Source organism: Oryzias latipes, chromosome 5 (genome assembly GCF_053564925.1).
Source record: "Oryzias latipes strain Hd-rR chromosome 5, Olatipes_Hd-rR_3.1".
NCBI lineage: Eukaryota > Metazoa > Chordata > Actinopteri > Beloniformes > Adrianichthyidae > Oryzias > Oryzias latipes.
Window position 1 is genome coordinate 17,996,348 of NC_136241.1, and position 17,816 is coordinate 18,014,163.

General features: G+C 40.1%; 2 protein-coding genes across 7 annotated transcripts in view; both read right to left on the reverse strand.

Moving 5' to 3' along the window:
- stimate (STIM activating enhancer) overlaps positions 1 to 2,461 on the reverse strand; it is a 39,136-nt gene extending 36,675 nt beyond the window's left edge. Inside the window, exon 1 of the mRNA XM_023954984.2 lies at positions 1,562 to 2,461. Coding sequence (XP_023810752.1) covers positions 1,562 to 1,766 — 205 coding nt within the window. The 5' untranslated portion in view covers positions 1,767 to 2,461. The remainder of the gene's footprint in view (positions 1 to 1,561) is intronic.
- A 40-nt stretch (positions 2,462 to 2,501) lies between these two features.
- Positions 2,502 to 17,391, reverse strand: sfmbt1 (Scm like with four mbt domains 1). 6 transcript variants are annotated; one of them, XM_078947328.1, is made up of 21 exons: positions 17,254 to 17,391; positions 13,375 to 13,492; positions 13,202 to 13,296; positions 12,713 to 12,956; positions 11,512 to 11,600; positions 10,720 to 10,972; positions 10,250 to 10,347; positions 10,002 to 10,103; positions 9,664 to 9,823; positions 9,466 to 9,548; positions 8,195 to 8,321; positions 7,465 to 7,578; positions 7,298 to 7,340; positions 7,143 to 7,207; positions 6,895 to 7,034; positions 5,955 to 6,064; positions 5,542 to 5,717; positions 5,000 to 5,178; positions 4,698 to 4,922; positions 4,421 to 4,549; positions 2,502 to 4,322 (listed from the first exon to the last, which is right to left on the reverse strand). In XM_078947328.1, the coding sequence occupies exons 2-21, from the start codon at positions 13,397 to 13,399 to the stop codon at positions 4,182 to 4,184; spliced, it is 2,598 nt and encodes an 865-aa protein (XP_078803454.1). In that variant the 5' UTR covers positions 13,400 to 13,492; positions 17,254 to 17,391; the 3' UTR covers positions 2,502 to 4,181. The 6 variants fall into 6 exon arrangements, with proteins under 6 accessions (XP_078803454.1, XP_023810754.1, XP_023810755.1 ...); XM_023954986.2 differs by having other exon boundaries at positions 7,143 to 7,210; XM_023954987.2 differs by having other exon boundaries at positions 17,123 to 17,259.
- Positions 17,392 to 17,816: the final 425 nt, after the last annotated feature.

Here is a 17,816-nt window from a genome sequence, read left to right on the forward strand (position 1 = left end):
AAGAGCTTTAAAAAATAAACTGTAAACGTTTAAACTAAACTCTAAAATTTACAGGGACCCGTGAAGTGAACTGAGGACTGGAGTGATGTGTGCTCGTCTGGATGTTCCAGTTAACAGTCGTGTAGCTGTAGTCTGGACAAACTGGAAGTGGTTCAGTGATTTACAATAAAGATTTACAATAATCTATCCGAGAGACAATCAGGGTGTGGATCGATGTTTCAAGATCACTGCAGCTCAGGGAAGATTTAGCTTTATTTAAAAGGCACAAGTTTGCGGACCACATGATTTCCTCTTTGCTCTTTGCAGATGATGTTGTCCTGTTGGCTTCATCAAGCCAGGACCTGCATTGGGCGGTGTGCGGCTGGTTGGAGGGTCAGCACTGCTAAATCTGAGGCCATGGTTCTTGACCGGAGAAAGGTAGATTGCCATTTCTCGGTGGGTGGAGTGTCCCTGCCCAAGGTGGAGAAGTTTAAATATTTTGTGGTCTTGTTCACGAGTGAAGGAAGACCGGAGCGTTATATTGACAGGCGAATCAAAGTGTCCGCAATTATGTGGTCGCTGTGCCGGTCTGTTGTGGTGAAGAGAGAGCTGAGCCAAAAAGCAAAGCTCTCAATTTACCGGTCGATCTTCGTTCCAATACTCACCTATGGCCATGAGCTATGAGTCATGACCGAAAGAACGAGGTCCGAATACAAGCGGCTGAAATGAGCTTCCTGCGTAATGGTGGCTGGGCACTCGCTTAGAGATAGGGTGAGAAGCTTGGTCACCCACAGGGAGCACCGAGTAGAATCGCTTTCCTCCGCATCGAGAGGAGCCAGTTGACGGTGGCTCTGGCATTTAGACCAGATACCTACTGGACGCCTCCCTGGGGAGGTGTTCCGGGCATGTCCCACTGGGCGGAGGCCCCGAGGAAGACCCAGGACACGCTGGAGAGACTACGTCTCTTGGCTATCCTTGGAAAGTCTCGGGATCCTCACGGAGGAGCTGGAGGAAGTGGCTGTGGCGAAGGAAGTCTGGGCATCTTTGCTTAGACATATCCCCCCATTACCCAGTCCCGGATAAGCAGAAGAAGATGGATGGATAGATAAAAGGCGTGAGTGAAAAGCTCATTTTGGCAGCATTGCCGATCTGTTTGTCAAATTGAATAAAACTGAAGGGACTTTTTAAGAGCTGAGATTCCAAGAACTTGAACAATTTTCCATCGATAAGTAACAAGCCCCCCATTGAATAATGTATTTGGCTTTAGGGGTTGTATTATATATATTTTTTATATTGTGGAACCAAACCTCACCTCACATCACATAAGAAGTTAGATATTTTTCATGTTTAAGGAAAACCCCTCCAATAAGAAAAAGTGACATTAAAAAAAATTCTCCTGGGAGAAAATCAGACTATTCATTTGACATGTATTGCCATTGGAGAAGCTTTGTTTAAGAGTGGACGTTTATGCAGTCAGCTGAAATCCACAGAGCATTTGATTCATCCAGTGCTACCCTTTGGCTGATAATGTCTGCTTACATCAGCACCCGGATCGGGTGTCTTGTCTTCCGGTCATACTCACACATCAGGATGCTGAAAGCCATCACAGCCAGAAGACCTTGCAGAAAAATCCCAAAGGAGTCCATCAGGGCGCCGTTCTTGCAGCCCCGCGTTTCAGTACCTGGCGATGGACTGGAGGATGCGGAAGTGTTGGTGCTGGACACTGCGGGCATGCTGGCTCCCCCCACCACCACCCCAAGCGCGTTTCCACCGCTGACAGCAGCCATAAAGCAGAAAAAGCCCAGCGATAACAGTATGAGGACGAGAGCTAGCTGCTGAGAGCAGTGCTAGCTTCTTCTGTCACAGTTACTTCTGCCCTGTAGTTGTTGGTCAGCTAACAACTGATATGTTAGGCTGGAGAGTCTTTGGCCAGAGAAGGTACCATTCCCCGACTGAAAGACGTTCATTCATTCTACTAAACCATGCTTGCGAGTCTGTTTTGAAATAAGGCTTTGCGAACAAGAAGTTCTGTAGGCAAACTCGTCTCGACGGTTCAAACCCGAGCTCTAATTAGAACAGTTTTTAAAGAGCCGGTCTCATTTAGGTGCTAGCATCGGATACTGAACAAAGATCTGGGCTTTCCTCTGCATCAATATGGTCATTAGCAACATTTAGGCTTATATTAGCGACATGACATCTATAGTTTAACACATTTTAACCAAATATCTAAGGTCCAGCGAGTCAGGTGCTACCACTAACCAAGCTAACCTTATACCAAAATTTCTCAATTGAATTAAGTCAAAGCAGGACTGGCAAAGTTTTAGTTTAGCATTTCTTCAGCAACAACACCAATCCCAACTTTATAAAACTACTAGGGGAAAAAAAGAAACCGGTATGCTGTAGGAATTGCGCTTCACCGCTAGCGAACATCCAGCTGCTTCCCTTTCCAGCAGTGCCCACTCATGTTGACAGACGCTGGGTCATGTGACCTCGACGTAAACACAACGAAGTGCATGCTGGGAAACGTTGTTAATCGTTTTTATTGCAGTGCGTTCTTTCGCAGCGGCGACAGAAACAATACATTTAATTGTTTTTGAAACAAAAAGAAAAGGAAATAAAATACAAACAACCCAACAAAGAAAACAATGGGGCTGATTTTTTTGGTCACAAAACAGAGCACAAACAATAATCACTCTACATGACATTGCAAACAGAAGTACAAAATCATTTTAAGAACATATTCTTCCTTTAAAACTTCCTAAAATCCCCTGTAAAAGCTAGACTAAGGTATATTATACAGTGGCTAATCCCCCATCATTCTCTCCAAATCAGAAAGGTTTGGCCAGTTCTGTGCAAATATATGGAATAATTGAACATTTAAGTAATTTTAATGCAAACAGTTCATCATGTGTATATATATATATATATATATATATATATATATATATATATATATATATATATATATATATATATATATATATATATATATATATATATATATATATATATATATATATATATATATATATATATATATATATATATATATATATATATATATATATATATTCAAAATTACCCTGTTGCACTGTTAGACATTTGATTATTTACAATATGTACAAATATGCATCTGGACGTACTGTAAAACAGTGCATGGTTTCACTTGTGCTTCTATTACAGAATCCTCATGGTACTGTTTATATACTTTAGAGGAGCGCAGTTTAGTCTCTTGAGATATATATATATATATATATATATATATATCTATATCTATATATATATATAGATATATAGATATCTATATATAGATATCTATATATCTATATATAGATATATAGATGTCTATATATAGATATATATCTAGTTAGTAATTTTAAACAATTTTGACATTTTTAATGCATTATGCATAACTGTTTTAAATTGTAAAATAGTTGCTTTTGCTTTTTTATTTTAGGCATCTATAGTACCAATTAAATGCTACGTCTGGTTCATTCACTGCACAAGAATTGATCTCTTTTACTCGTTCTTTTACAAAAAAGACAGGATTCTTTTTTTTTTATGTCCATACTTTTTCTAAAGATATCTGCATGCATCAAGAAAACCTTTAGTAATATAACACAAAAATTTAAAGTTGGTCCAAAACAACAACAAAATTAAAAAATAATCCAGCTACTTTTCAAAATAATCCACAAGGGTAAATATCAGTTAAAAAAAAGTCAAATATTCTCCTGTGCAGGATGACAAGCTTTGGGAACTCTTCCATTATAAGATTTGTGAGTCAGGCTGGGATTTGTAAATGGCCAAAAAATCAACAACAGTAATCCTAGTTTGTTCATCAAAAAAACAAGTTCTTCAAAACTTTAGGATTTTACTTTGAAACACTCTGGAATGAATAAGGGGTATATTCTTTAATATATGCCTTCAAACAGTCGTTATTTTCCCCTCTAACAATTTATTCTGGCACCATCTCTTGAGAGCACATAAAATGTTTTGATCCTCATCTTCTAAACTCCTTTTTCTCAAAGGGTCTAAATCTTCTTTACATCATGCAAGTCCACGGTGGACTGTGGATGTAAAACACACAGGACTCTAGAAGATATCCAATGTTAGAGAAGTCACAGTTGGAGTATATGTTTCTCTTTTTATATGGGTAATACACAGAACAGGATGTTGCCATGCCCTATGTTATTCCCCATCAACTATGTAGCAAACTGCTGATAAAATGCCAGTTTGACCCTCTCAATGTGGTGGCACAGCTTTATGGCTGGTCCCAGCTTCAGGTCCATGCATTCCTGGACTGTTGGGAGATTCAACAGCAGCAGTGCTTGTCCATCAATCTCCTGCAAACACAAACATTTTGGATAAGACATGTTCCCACATATTGCCTCCACTCTTAACAAGCTAGTCTCTATGCCTGGTCAGTCAAAATATTTCTAACCTGATCCAAGAAAATCTTTGCCAGAGGTGCGCAGTCTGTGGTCCTGATAAAGCGGACCACATCAGCAACACTCCACTCCAGTGGGCTGGTGTCCAAACACAGTTTCTGAGGAGGCTCAAGTTTTGACGTCTACAGAAACAAAGATGAGCTTAGTCAAACACAATAGGTTCTAACAGGTAAGCGAGAAACCTAAATATTTCATGCATTAAGCTCAAGTCTCAATGGACACCTCTTCTGCTTCATTCCAGCAGAAGACAGTGACAGAGAGTAATGCTACCTTCGGTGAAGGAGGGTGATTCTCATCATCAGAGAACGAGGGCGAACAAGGTTTCCGGCGTCTGCGTGAAGGCCTGGGCGTTGCTGGTGGTGAGGGAGAAGGTGTGGTTGGTTGAGACTTTCCAGCTGACTGCTCAGAGTCATCCTGAAGATCATCCTGCATCTCAGAGCCAGAATCATCACTCAGGGAGTCGTCTTCATCCAAATCTTCCTCTTCTCCACTGCCCTGCAAGTCAAAAATGAGAACAGTAATCTTTAAAATCCACTAAGCTGAATTGACAACCCTAATCACATGCATCTTACCAGTGGAGATCCCGCAGGCGTATTGTCTACAGAGGCTGAAGAACGTCTCTTCTTATGGACGAAGAGCTGTTTTCTCCTCTTTTTCCTACGCCCTTTCCTCTTTACGCCAGCCTCCAAATTGGTGTGGCCCCCAGGTGGACGCCCAACACGTTTACATTTTTTCTTTCCATAGTAATAAGCTGGTAAAAAAAACACACACACACACACACACACACAAAAGTTTGCTGACTACAGACGATTTAAGTATTTTGAAATTATTACTGATAAAAAATACAAAACTATTTAACTATTTCTGAAGAAAATTACTAATAGATATGCCCATAGATAAATAAACAAGTAAAAGCAAATCTATAATCATCCATGAAATGACCTACATAATTTTTTTAAAATTCAAATGATTGTAGTAATAATATTATGAATAAAGTAACTTTAGTATTATAAAAATGTGTAGCCATATTTCGTATGTTTCATCATGAAAATGGGCACAGATAATACAACAACTCCTTTCTAAGACTTATCTGACGTTTTGTAAAGTCACCCACTGTATTTGGTCTTGGTAAGGACAGAGCAGTTCTCCGAACAGTGCTCCAGCACCATGCGAGGTCCAAACAGATTTGGGCAGCACTCCAGTTTTATGCAGGTTTTCCTGCAGAAGTCTGCCACTCGATCTGCAGTCCGGACAATTTCCACTGTTGCTCTGTAACTCTTTCCCTTGTATCTGATGTTTGAAAAGAAATTAAGTTTAGTAAAGAAAATATTTCTAAATAAATTCCAATTACTTAATGAAAAAAAAAAAAAGGGGTAACCTGTCTTTAATCTTATTGGAGTGAGTTCCCTATCGTTCATGTGTACTCTTATAAGATATCTCTTAAAACAGCAGGAGCCTGACAAAGATTTAATTGTGCAAATAAAGTTTTTATTTCTGCTTCAAGTACTCTAAAGAGGTAAGTCTCACTTTGCTTTGAGTGTTTCTCCATGGCCTTGCCAGCGGCTCTCCTGATCCAGCTGCAGTTCTCTCAGCACGCGGCTCGGCTTGTATGCCGAGTTTATTAGTAGAGTCAACACCTGAATACAAAAGATGAATTAGATGGAGTTGCTCTTATTTTGTAAAAGTATTCTGGCCTTGATTCTGAACATGAAAAAATCCTTTTCCCATCTTTTACGTAGTGAAAGCTTTCTGATCAAGTACATTTTAAGGCACATGCGTTTTTTGTGCCGCTCCTTTAATGAAAGACAATACTAGACAGGCCAATTCTCCCCTCCTTTAAAAAAAGAAAGAACTTTTGTTACTGAATTACTTAATCAGATTACATTATTATTGTAGAAGTGCTTGTACTATCTTAGACTTTCTATTTGCTAAATTTAAATAAAATAATGGGAAAATAATTTGCATTTCTCTTCGAGTTGTAGGCATCAGGCCTTCCAGACTTGCAACATACACTTGTTACCTGTTCCAGCCCACCTGATCCAACATATCAGTTGTATATAAAGCACAGCAGAAACCTGATAACTTCATTTGAATTCAGGGTTTTGTAGCAGGGAAACAAGTACAGCTCGAGAACCCTGAGGGCTGCTAATAGGAAATGCCGGGCCACCCGTTAAACAGAGATATACTTTAACCCAAACAAAAAATGGTCTGAGCCAGACAGGAAGAAACCAGGAGTTGCTGAATTATGGAGCAGAGGCAATAAACTGACACTGTGTCTGACAATTACAGCTGATCCAATCATCCACAGTGTCTCAAGATTTCAATATTTGCAGAAAAAGATATTAAGGAGAATGAAAGCAATATATTCATTTTTAGGAATTATTTGCATAATACTAAATGGCAGACGACGCAGTCATTAACAGTAGGAGTCAATATAAAAAAAAAAAAAAAGGATGATCTGTCTCACCTCCTTGAGAACAAGAACACAGTTTCCAGGGCCGATGAATTGAGGCAGCTCAGCAATGCGTCCCTTGTTCAGATAAGGGCCTGAGAAGCACCGGTGGTTGAAGTAGATCTTGGGGCAGCAATATTTCCCATTTCCCTGCCCTGAATATTTTCATAACACCAGATTTAAAAACAAAAAGTGAACCTCCTTCATATTACACACTCCACCAATACATCAGGATTTAAAACTCTTCCTTTGAGAGTACTCGCCTGTCTCGGACTGGTTTGCCATCTGCTGCTTGACAGCATCTGGTGATGAAGACTTGGGAGGAGTTCTGCTGTACAGAAATGAAAACAGAGTCAGATGATGACATTTATTTAAAGAGATAGACCAGTCCATATATTTTACTGCTAAATACACTTACTGTTTCTCTGGCTGCACAACAGCAACTTTTCTTTCCTTCTCAACTGAAAAACATTGAAACTGATGTTAGAAATCATATAACATCTCATTCCCCCATCAGGGTGAAGTTCAATTTAAATGTCATCAGACAGCTGTTAGAATTCCTGCGCATACACTGAAGTCGTTTACCTGAAGGCTTGATGGGGTACACCAGTGGGTAGCCGTTTGTCTCACACCAGCTGACAGGAAAGATATCGAGGGAATCCACGTGAACTATCAGCTCTGGCATCGGCTGCTTCAGACCTATAGATATATAAGGACAACTGCTAAATATATTTCTTGCAATACCTGGCAACTTGAGGTGAAAATTGTGTGAGTTCTATTCTGATGCTGGTGAGAACTCGTGGTTATAGGTATTTTTGCATCCATATGTTCAGAAACAGTTAAAAATAAGTCTGGTTGGAACGTTCTAGAATTCCTCCTTTAAAAAGAAAAAAAAAAGGAGTCTTCTGGAACATAGTTTCTGCAAAGTGGCAGTAGTTCATTAGAAATTTGCCTCCGAGTTGTGGGCCCGATTGTTGGTGCGGTGCAACCCCACCCCCCTTCCCCTCCCTGTTCCAGAGCAGAGGAGGCAGCTCCTGGCCCGCTCAGCATACTTCTCACATCACAATTTAGATCTTTTTCCAGTGGCGTTTTTACGCCATCATGAGAAAAATGCCAAAAACATGCTAAAAACTCAGAGAGGGTCTTTACATATAAAAATGGTTAAAATAATGACATTGATGGTTGTGCTTTTTTATTTTATTTAATAAATTTCTAATTAAAGTACTTTAAAAAAACAGATAAAAGTGACGCTTCCTAGCTTTTGTTTACTTTCTTCAGTTAATCTAAAAAGCATAGTGTCATTAGCTAATCTCACCTTCCAGACTTAGCCAAATGTATTGCCCTTTGACCCTGGTGACTGTTGCAACATGAATGTTCTCAGGTGACAGCAGGTTGACAGCCTCTAGTTTCATGGCCTCTTTGAAGCTGTGTTCACTTTGCTCCTGGAAAACAGAAAGGTTGGATTCACATGGCAGCAGATGAGGAGGAGGATTCTTACTTACAAGGCTGGGATCTGGCAAATGTCTTAGAAAGCCTGAAATCAATTTTTCCCACAACACATAATTTATGACTAACAATTTTAGATAATGTTTCAAAAAACTAGTATACATGCTGGGCTCCAAAGTTTACACATCCTGGAGCCATTTTTAAAAGGCCAGGAGTTTGGAAGCAAGAACCTTTTTTTTTTTAAATCTAAAGGCAAGCCATTAATTTCAGCATAATTCAACAGATTAAAGTTTCACCACCCTTAACTTTTGAAATGAGTATAAACGTGCTGTAAAAGATCCTTAACAATAACAATATTAACATGAACAATGTTTAAATTTGAATAGAATAAAAAAAACAGACAAACATACCAGTAAATCATTTTAAGCAACTAGCTATTTTGATTATGTTTTAAGATATTTATTTAAAAAAAAAACAAAAAAAAAAACCTTGTTTTCATGACTTTACAGTTTCTAACAGCGTTTTAAGACTTTACTGTCCTTTCTATTCCAATTATCACTATAGTAAGTACATATTAATTTTTTGAATGAATTATCCTTACTAAACTAAAGGTTTTCGCATTTCCCCAACTTAAAGCTTCTCTAAGAAGTTTCTATAAATCCTTTTTACATTAATCTTAGCCATATTTACAAAACCTGAAACACTTTTTTTCCCATCAGTACTTTTTACATTTTCATACAATTCGATGTAAGAAGACTTGCCAGAGAGGAAGAGATGAAAATGCAAAAGCTAAAAGCAGGTAAAGTTCTGGTTGACGATCAATTGTGATGAGGAAACGAGCAGACAACCTTTAAAATGTCTTTCAGGTTGCAAAAAAATGAAAGGAAAGACAAATAGTCTTTCACATTCAAGTCTTAACTGTCAACTTGAAGAGGTCAATATTGAAATGTTAACATCTCAGTGAATATTAAAGAAAAAAAATAGACAGACATGCAGTGGTAGGGCGGCCAACCTCTGACTGGAAGATTGCAGGTTGGATTTCCCCCTATGTGTCGACTTCACACATGTCTTTGACCAGAGGCAAGGTAGAAGGCATTTGTGGCGATCATTTGATTGATAGCCACAAATGTTTTGACTTACAGTTGGAAAGCAATGTTGAGGAACAGCCTCGGCCTCGCACTGCTTCAGGTAATCAGCCCAGTCAAAATCTGGACCCTGGTATCCTACTCATGATAAGACAATAAAAGGAAAAGACGGGTCGGAATCCACCGGGGAAACACGGAAGGCAGAATCATATCCAATTTCTTTTGATTAATAAATAGATCATACGGAACAAACCTGGTGGGGGGCTGAGGGGAAGTCCATTTTTGAGACTCCACTGAGTGGGGAAGATCCCAGGACTGTCTCTGTGACACAGGAATGACCGACTTGAACCCTCCGACTCCTCAATACCACAAAGGTCATCCATTGTCACCAAGAAGTATTTATCGTTGTATACCTAAAGAATGCAGAAGATTAAATACCGGTACTTGGAGTAAAATGGATCTCCTGCCTTCTGGATGGAAAATTTCCCATTTAGTGAATAAGACTGAAAGTGTAACTGAAGGAGGAGTAAACAACAGATAAGAAAGTGACTGCATTAAAGAAGAAACAGATTTGATGAGAAATTCTGTTACCTTGGTGACAGTAGCAGGCCTGATGGAAATAGGTGCAGTGGGGTCAACAGCCTCTAGTTTCATCCCTTCCTTAAAACAATGAGCAGCGATGATGGGTTGTTCCTGGGAGAAAAACAACAGCGCTGTGGTGTTGAGTCATTTTTAAAAGCCACGCTCTCTGCTTGCTGACATGTATGCAAACTTTCACTTTCACTATCACATCGGAAACCAACGTGCAGCGCCATCAAGTCACTCGGTTGTAGACGTACCTTACTTAACTCTGCCACCAAAGCTTCATCCTGAGGAAGGTCACAGATCCTCTGCCTCACTTCCTCCCACTCCTCATCCGTCCGCAGAGCTAACAGATCTGGAGCAACAAAAGACAGAACATTTCAGATGAGTAGATTTTTATTGTCCGTAGTGCGTTAGTGGTTACCGTTGGAATATGATAAATACTAATACATACTAATACTAATACATTTCTAAAAGAAAAAAGGACACATGTAAAATAATAAATGCACTGGCAATAAAAGTATGGAATTTAGTAATAGTTCAGTACATGAGCTAACAAGCTCTGATCAATGTTAGTTTGGTTGGTCATTAAACATCCCATACCGGATTTGTGCATTTATTTTTTCTAATGTGGCTGATTACTTTTTGCAAAAAAAAAAAACAGGAAATCAAGTCCCCCAGCTTTTTTTCTACATACAAAGCCTTGACCCGTGTCAGTGAAACTGACCTGAAGGAGGTTTAAGTGTGTAGCCGTGCTCTTGGGCCCAGCCTGGTGGGTGAAGGCGTGGGTGGAGATAAAAGAGCCAGAGGGTTGCTGGTGTGTCTGGAAGGCCCTCTGTGCCGACGAGGCGCAGCTTGAGCCTCCCTCCAACATTCTCCTCCACCTCTGCGGCCCAGGCCAGCCCCGGGTCAACGTTGTCCTGGAGCTCCACATAACAACCCGCGCACAGAAGCTCCACAGGGTCTCTGCCACGCTGGGGCTGGAGGGGAGGGGTAAATGAGACGCGGCGCACTCACAAACACACGTGAACGCACGCTCAGCCGGGAGAGGAATTTTGAACTACAGAAAATGTCCCTCATGACTAAGAGGCAGAAGGGAAGCACAATGGCTGAAAACTAAATGAAGATTTTAAAGAATTTCACAAGCTGTTCTCGCACTGAGTTTACTTTTAGCAGCCTCGGTGAAGAAAACAAAATTTGAATTTTAAATACTTCATTTCAGACCTGCTACTGGTTATAAAATGCCACCAAACTGGGTTAAAAATTTTTTTCCCAAAGGCATGTAATACTTATTTTTCTGTCACTTTAAAACAATAGTTCCATCCGAACATCAACTGTCCACTTACATGTCTCCAGATAAGTGATAGAGTTTCCTGGTATGCAATGTGATTCTGTTGAGGAAACTTTGATCGGCTTCCTTTCCAGTTCACAGAAAAATGGATGGAGGCCAGCTCGCCATCCAGACACCGTGTTTTTTCTTAATTCTAAGAAGGACAACTGCTCCACTCTAACGCCTTACCAGTTCCAGAAGGCTGGCAGGCGCGCTGCACCCCTCAGCCAAGGCCTTTTCCAGCAGAGCTTCCCAGTCTTCATTCTTCTCACGTACCCCTAAGGTGATTCGCATACAGCATTAAGGTTATTAAGAAAACAAGCAGGGAGTCCTTGAGATGCCACAGTATATCTCTTATCCCTATATTCACCACTCCTAACTTTATCAACAGCAACAAAATAGGATAGAGACAGCTGTGTTTACCTTCTTTTTTTTCTCCCAAACAGACCTTTTATAGCTAAACTGAAAAACTAACAGTTCTTCAAATTAGCTCAATATTTTAGCTATTCTATCTACTGTAGGTGATGAGAAAATTAAAGTTTCATAATTTCATTATGAGGGACAACATTTTACAACAGTTTCATAAATTACAAATGCAATATTAAAAAAAAGTGAACCTGAGATGATTAGCTTCTAAATTTAAAAGGACTCTTTCTCGCTTAAGGACTTGTGCCTCTGCCTTCTTGTCCTTCAAGCTACTTACTTTTCTATTGTTCTTTTTTTTGCACAGGTCATGTATTGTGACTCATGTTAACCCTTTGATGCCTGAATTTATTTCCAAATGTTAAAAAAGAAAAATTACACGTTTTTGCTTTAAGTAGATGCTAAATTGAGGTATTTTTGGAGCCAAAGTGGTTAAAATAATCTAAGATGATATTTACTTAAAACTGTAAACTACTGTATCTCACCATGCAAAAGGGTCTCTTTGTCCTTTGATTACTGCCTGTTATTTTTTATATCAACCATTTTATACGACACTCCAATTCATTCCTGATATTTTGGGTTGAAAGTTCGTCAAAGTCCACTCTTGCGAAATCTGGAGAGGTTTTTAGTTCTTGAAACTAGAATTTGAAATTAAACTATGATAATTATTTTAGAGATTTTGGAGCCACAAGTGCAGTTAATGCTGTCAAAGATGCTTCTGCATCTTCTTCATGATTTATTGCAGGAAAATATTTGTTGCAAAACACATTAAACATTCAGTTATAACTCGTACCTCTGACAAAACACAAGATAATAAATAAAAATGGTTTTAAAATTGGTTAAACTAAGATTATTTTTTTCAATTGTGGATTTTCATTTAAGTCAAATCAAGCTTTATGTTGTCAACTTGCTCTTCTGCTGTCCCAACCAAAAACAAGTAAACACCAAAAATGAGCAACAGACTCACCCTCTGGGGCCCTCATGGTCTTGCCGTGATGCCGGCTCCAGCCCAAAGGGTGGAGGTCCGCCGTCATGATGTCACACCAGAAGTCGGAGCGACGGTCATCCTGGCATCCTTCGTAGCGCAGCAGCAGCAGCTGGCCACATGTGGTGATGATAGTGGCCACCCAATAAGGGCTGTCGACCTCTGAGCGCACACAGACCTCCAGCTTCATCCCAGGCGTAAGTCCCGTCTGCAGGCCCTGGTCCACCTGAGTTTCAGAAACCAAACAAAGTAATGATAAACTACAAAGTTGTCACAGCACATCATGGAGGGATTCTCTATAGCAACCCCTACAGGGAGTACCGAAAAGGAAAAGCAATACTAAGACTACTTAGGTCAGACTAATTATTAGATGTCCTAAAGTTATTTAGGATTTCGTACAAAAAATATATGGATTATGGTTAAAATGTGGTGACTCAGAAACATGCATTGTCCATGAAGGTCAATACCCACATGTTTGAAGGCGTGATGAGGCACAGACACAGATCCAGTCTCCTCCAGATAGTCATCCCAGATAAAGTCAGCCGAGTCCTGAGCACAGTCTCCATCTGAAACACACACAGATTTTTCCCCCTACTCTCTTTCACTCACTAATGTACACAACTACTCATTAAAAACAGTCTTACCAGACTCCAGTCCTTCCTGGCTCATGCTGGTGCCCCCCTCAAGGACAAGACTAGGAGAGTGCAAGCCGAGGAGAGATGCTATCCAGCCAGAGTGAGGGAATGAGCACGGGTCAAAGAACTGATCGGGGAGATGGAGGAAAAAAAAAAAAAAGGATTTAACTGGCTGTGCATCTATGGTAGGCTGCAAGTGCTATAGCAATGAAAAACGCAGACTGCATGGTAGAAAGTCACATAAAACTATGGAAACTGTGAGCAGAGCTTTCCCTGGAAATCTATCACAACTAAAGCAGAACAAAGCCAAATCTGGCAACACAAGTGAGTGGAAATACAGACTGAAGATTTTTTTCATAATAAAACTTTCAGAATTCAAGTTGTGGTACTGTTGCTAAATAAAAACTTGAACAGCAATATATTTCTTCAACATGTCTTTTTAATTGGTTCAGCACTACAGATGGAGTGCAGTGGGCGAAGATTTCACAATACTGTCATAATGTCACAAGCTTCACTTTCACATGTCAAAGCCATTGCTAGGCATCTTTTTCTTTCTTAAATAAAGCATGTATGCCTTTTTTGCCACTGAAGTGATTGAAATGGCCCTCGCTATGAATGCGGACGCACAAATAAAGCTTTGACATATGCAACTGACCTATAGCATTGTAGAAGTAAGTCGGTGAAATAAGTTAAAGCAACAAGAGAGACGACGTGAATGCAGAGGAAGGCAGAGCTGGGCGTGACGGGCGGCAGAGAGCGGGCCGAGGGAAACCGCTCCTTTCAGCCAGCTTGTCAGAGCCGTCTTTGTCACATTTGACATCTCTATTAAAACGAGGGCCGCCATCAGAGGCTGACCCCTCCTGACCGGTGGACGGTCTCTGCGACCCCCGTGCTCTGCCAGGATCAGCACCGCCTTTCACCCGCGACCCTGCACCAGACTCCCTCTGCCTTTCTCCCCCTTCGCTCTGACCTAAACGTACAAACCAGCGGGCTTTATTGTGCAAATTGTGGAAGGTGGGGGGGTGGCACATCAGAGGGGAAAAATGACGAAGAAAGAGTTAAAAATTGGAGAGTACGAGTTAAATATGAGTCTATAATTGAAAATCTAAACATATTGGGAACATTTTCCATTACTTTTTGTACTCTTAAACAGTCAAAAGGGCTGTTCTTAACTAGTTTTAAGGCTTTTTTATGAGTTTGAAAAGTCAAGCTGCACAGCTATTTGAATACAGTATTTAAGTGCTCAGGCTCAGTCTATGTAAAAACAAATGTGCACAATGTACTATAACTGAAGCGCATTAGTCGTTGCATTTCTGCAAAAGTTCAATGCATCAATGCTGCATCAGCTTGTGAAGACAGACAGGAAGAAAATCAACTTCCTCTATATACAGCGAGTGGTCTGTGAGCAGAAGTCTACAATTCAGGTTCTTGCACCAACGGAGAACCTGAACGAAACCTGAAAGAGAAAGAACCAAGCCGAAATGTACCCAGGCTAAAGCATAAACACTCGCAAACAACAAAAGCCCCGAAATGTAAGCACTCATCCAGCCGTGTTATCATCAGCCCTCAACTTGCCACCAAGTTTTTCTAAAAAGCAAAACTTGTCTGAACTCAAAAAGTTAGAAAGGAGGAAGGCTTTTCCAAACAGAACCTCGTCATATCTAAACCTCTCCAGCTGATTTGAAAAAAAAAAAAAGGTTCTCCACTTTTGAGTATCTTCCCACATTTCGTGCATGCCGTTATGTGCTTTTATGAGATAATTGCATAATTCCTTAATTCAGAGTGCAACTGTGAAGCTGCCCCTACGGGAGGAACAGGTTATTTCAAATATCAACACAGTGGTGATACAAGCTAAAAAACAAAACAAAAAAGCCCTGCTTTTAAATAAATGTTTACATTTTTTTTTTCTTTAAACCACATCTTCTTGGCAACAAAATTGGTATCATCGTAGTTGAAAAACTGTTAGAAGGAAGAGATCAACCAGCAGGATCTGTGAGCAGACTAAAATTAGATAGCAAAGAAAAACACACTTCAAGAAGCCTAAACAATTTCAGACAAAGAGTTGTGGTTTATGGAGAGCACAATGACTGACTGCCACAACAGCACACAACACCACCCATTACTTTGATCAATTCCTGTCATCACTGTTCTGTTTTTCTATAAAAAGTATAAAGCAAAATCTTTTTTTTTTAGTGTTTGCTGCACAGAAGTGAAAAGAACAGGTTGGGCATAGTTTGATTTCCTTAAGCCTAATAAAATATGTTATTACGTTTATATTTATAGATCTGGCATTTTTCTGACAATATTACAGAATAATTAAGCCCATTTATCAGCCTTCTACAATCTTGTTTCATCTTTGTAAAGCTTTTTAGTAATAATTTTAGGTGTCACATGAATTGGGCTTTGTTTGGTTGAATTGTTGCATTTTATATTGGAATTGATTGGTTTGTTGCAAAAAGCATTTCTCTGAAAATGACACACTAAATAGAAACGATTGTCAAGAAATTCGGGGAGAAAAAAGAAAAAGCTGTGTGTAAAAGCAATTAACAGGACATTATTTTTGAGTTATTGCTGCAATTTCAATTTGATTTATGTTGTGTAAACATTCTGATTTCATCAGAAACACTGGTGCCAATGCCTGGAACTACTTTTTGTATATATAAAAGACTACATTTTATTGTTTAAGCCAATAATATGAAAGAAAGTCCTGAACATGAGTGAAGGCGCAGAGGTGGCCCCCACAAAGGCAGCTGATACCTCCCAGTGAGATGTAAATAACTGCAACTACCAGCAGCATTATTCACCAAAATAAAAGCATGAAGACAATCAAATTAGAGCTGGACGGGAAGTCACCAAGTCCTCCAACCTTCTAGAAGTACCGACCAAGCACAGCGTTCAACATGAAGATATTTTCCATACAGTGAGCACCGATGGCCGTCTTTCCACACAACTACCCCACGCGCTTGCCGCGTTGCTGTTTTCCTTCTTTTTTTTGCGTAGAGCGGGACGTCAACTGAAACAGCGCGCGGCCGGCGACCCACTCAAGTTGCACAATAGGGAAGTTAAGGTGCAGAGGAATATTGAACGGTTGCGATCAGTCCGCGTGCAGTGTGACAGGCGCCAGGTAAATCCCGCACAGCACCATACAGCTGATCGACTTGGAAAAGACGGCAGTTAGTTTTACTGATCGACACATACAAAATAATAATAATGATTTAAAAAAAATCGGACGGGGTCGCGCAACCTTCATTATGTAAGAATTCGACATTATTAAAAAAAAATAGGAGTTACTCAAGGCCAAATAACTGTAAATTTCCACACGGTCCTTGAAGTGTATCTAGCTTTAGATTGCGCTTTTTTTCGGAAGAGCCGCAGCATTCAGAAAGAGAGATGGGCCATGAATGGCTTTGCAGAGGGACTAACTTTCACACTTCGCGCAACATTACACACGCCGAATTTCAATTGTGTCAAACTAATAAAGTATTACCTTTAAGAAGGAATCTAACGGGGTCAATCGGGAGTGTTTAGACGCTGGGTGAGATCGCCTATATCCGAATCAAGTTACTGAACGTCACGGCTTGAGCAATAGGAGCAGGCTGCCGAGCAATAAGGGCGCTTACACTCGACCGAAGCCGACTCATCTTTTTGAGAGACGGGAAAAAAGACGAATGCGCCACCACAGTGCAAAACACACGCAACGGTTTGTGACAAACAACACGGACTATGTGAATATTTAGTCGCAAAAATAACCCCTTACCGATAAGTAGTTTTTCCAAGTAGGTTTTTTAGATGCCGTTCCTCTTCGCCTGCTCGCTCGCAGTGATATTAAAGTCAGCGTGACTAAGAACCACAACGTTCCGGTTTGACCTTTCAAAATAAGATACTTACGTGGCTGAATCCGTCGTCAGGGCAACGAGAGGAGCTATTACTGTTTAGAGTTGAGGCCCCCTATTTCTGGTGTGCCTCGTGCAGCTTCTCGCGTGCTTCACGCTTTCGTTCACGACCTCATTCCAATATGGCACAAGTGGCCACTGCGCATGCTCCGCCGCTTATATGCCTCTGAGCCTGGCTTCATCATCACGCTGACTTCCATCTTCACACACACAATGAAACACCACATTACCAGAGTCAGGACTAACATTTTACAACACACAAAAGAAAACACAATGCGTCCCTCTTTGTGACTACATTATGTGTTATGAATTATCAGGACAAACTTGAATGTAGTGCTAAAAGGCCGAAAGAATACTTTATTATGGTTTAAAATTGGATTTATTGTACAAAAATCGAGCTACTTTCGATAAGTCCAGTTAATTTTGGCGGTGTGGCGTGTGAATACGCAGCCTCGGTTTTTAAAGTATATTTTATGGTAATGAGACCTCAGAGTTTTATTATTATTATTATTTTATTCGATGTTCTAGTTTATTAATAAAGAGCCACTTGGACGAGGC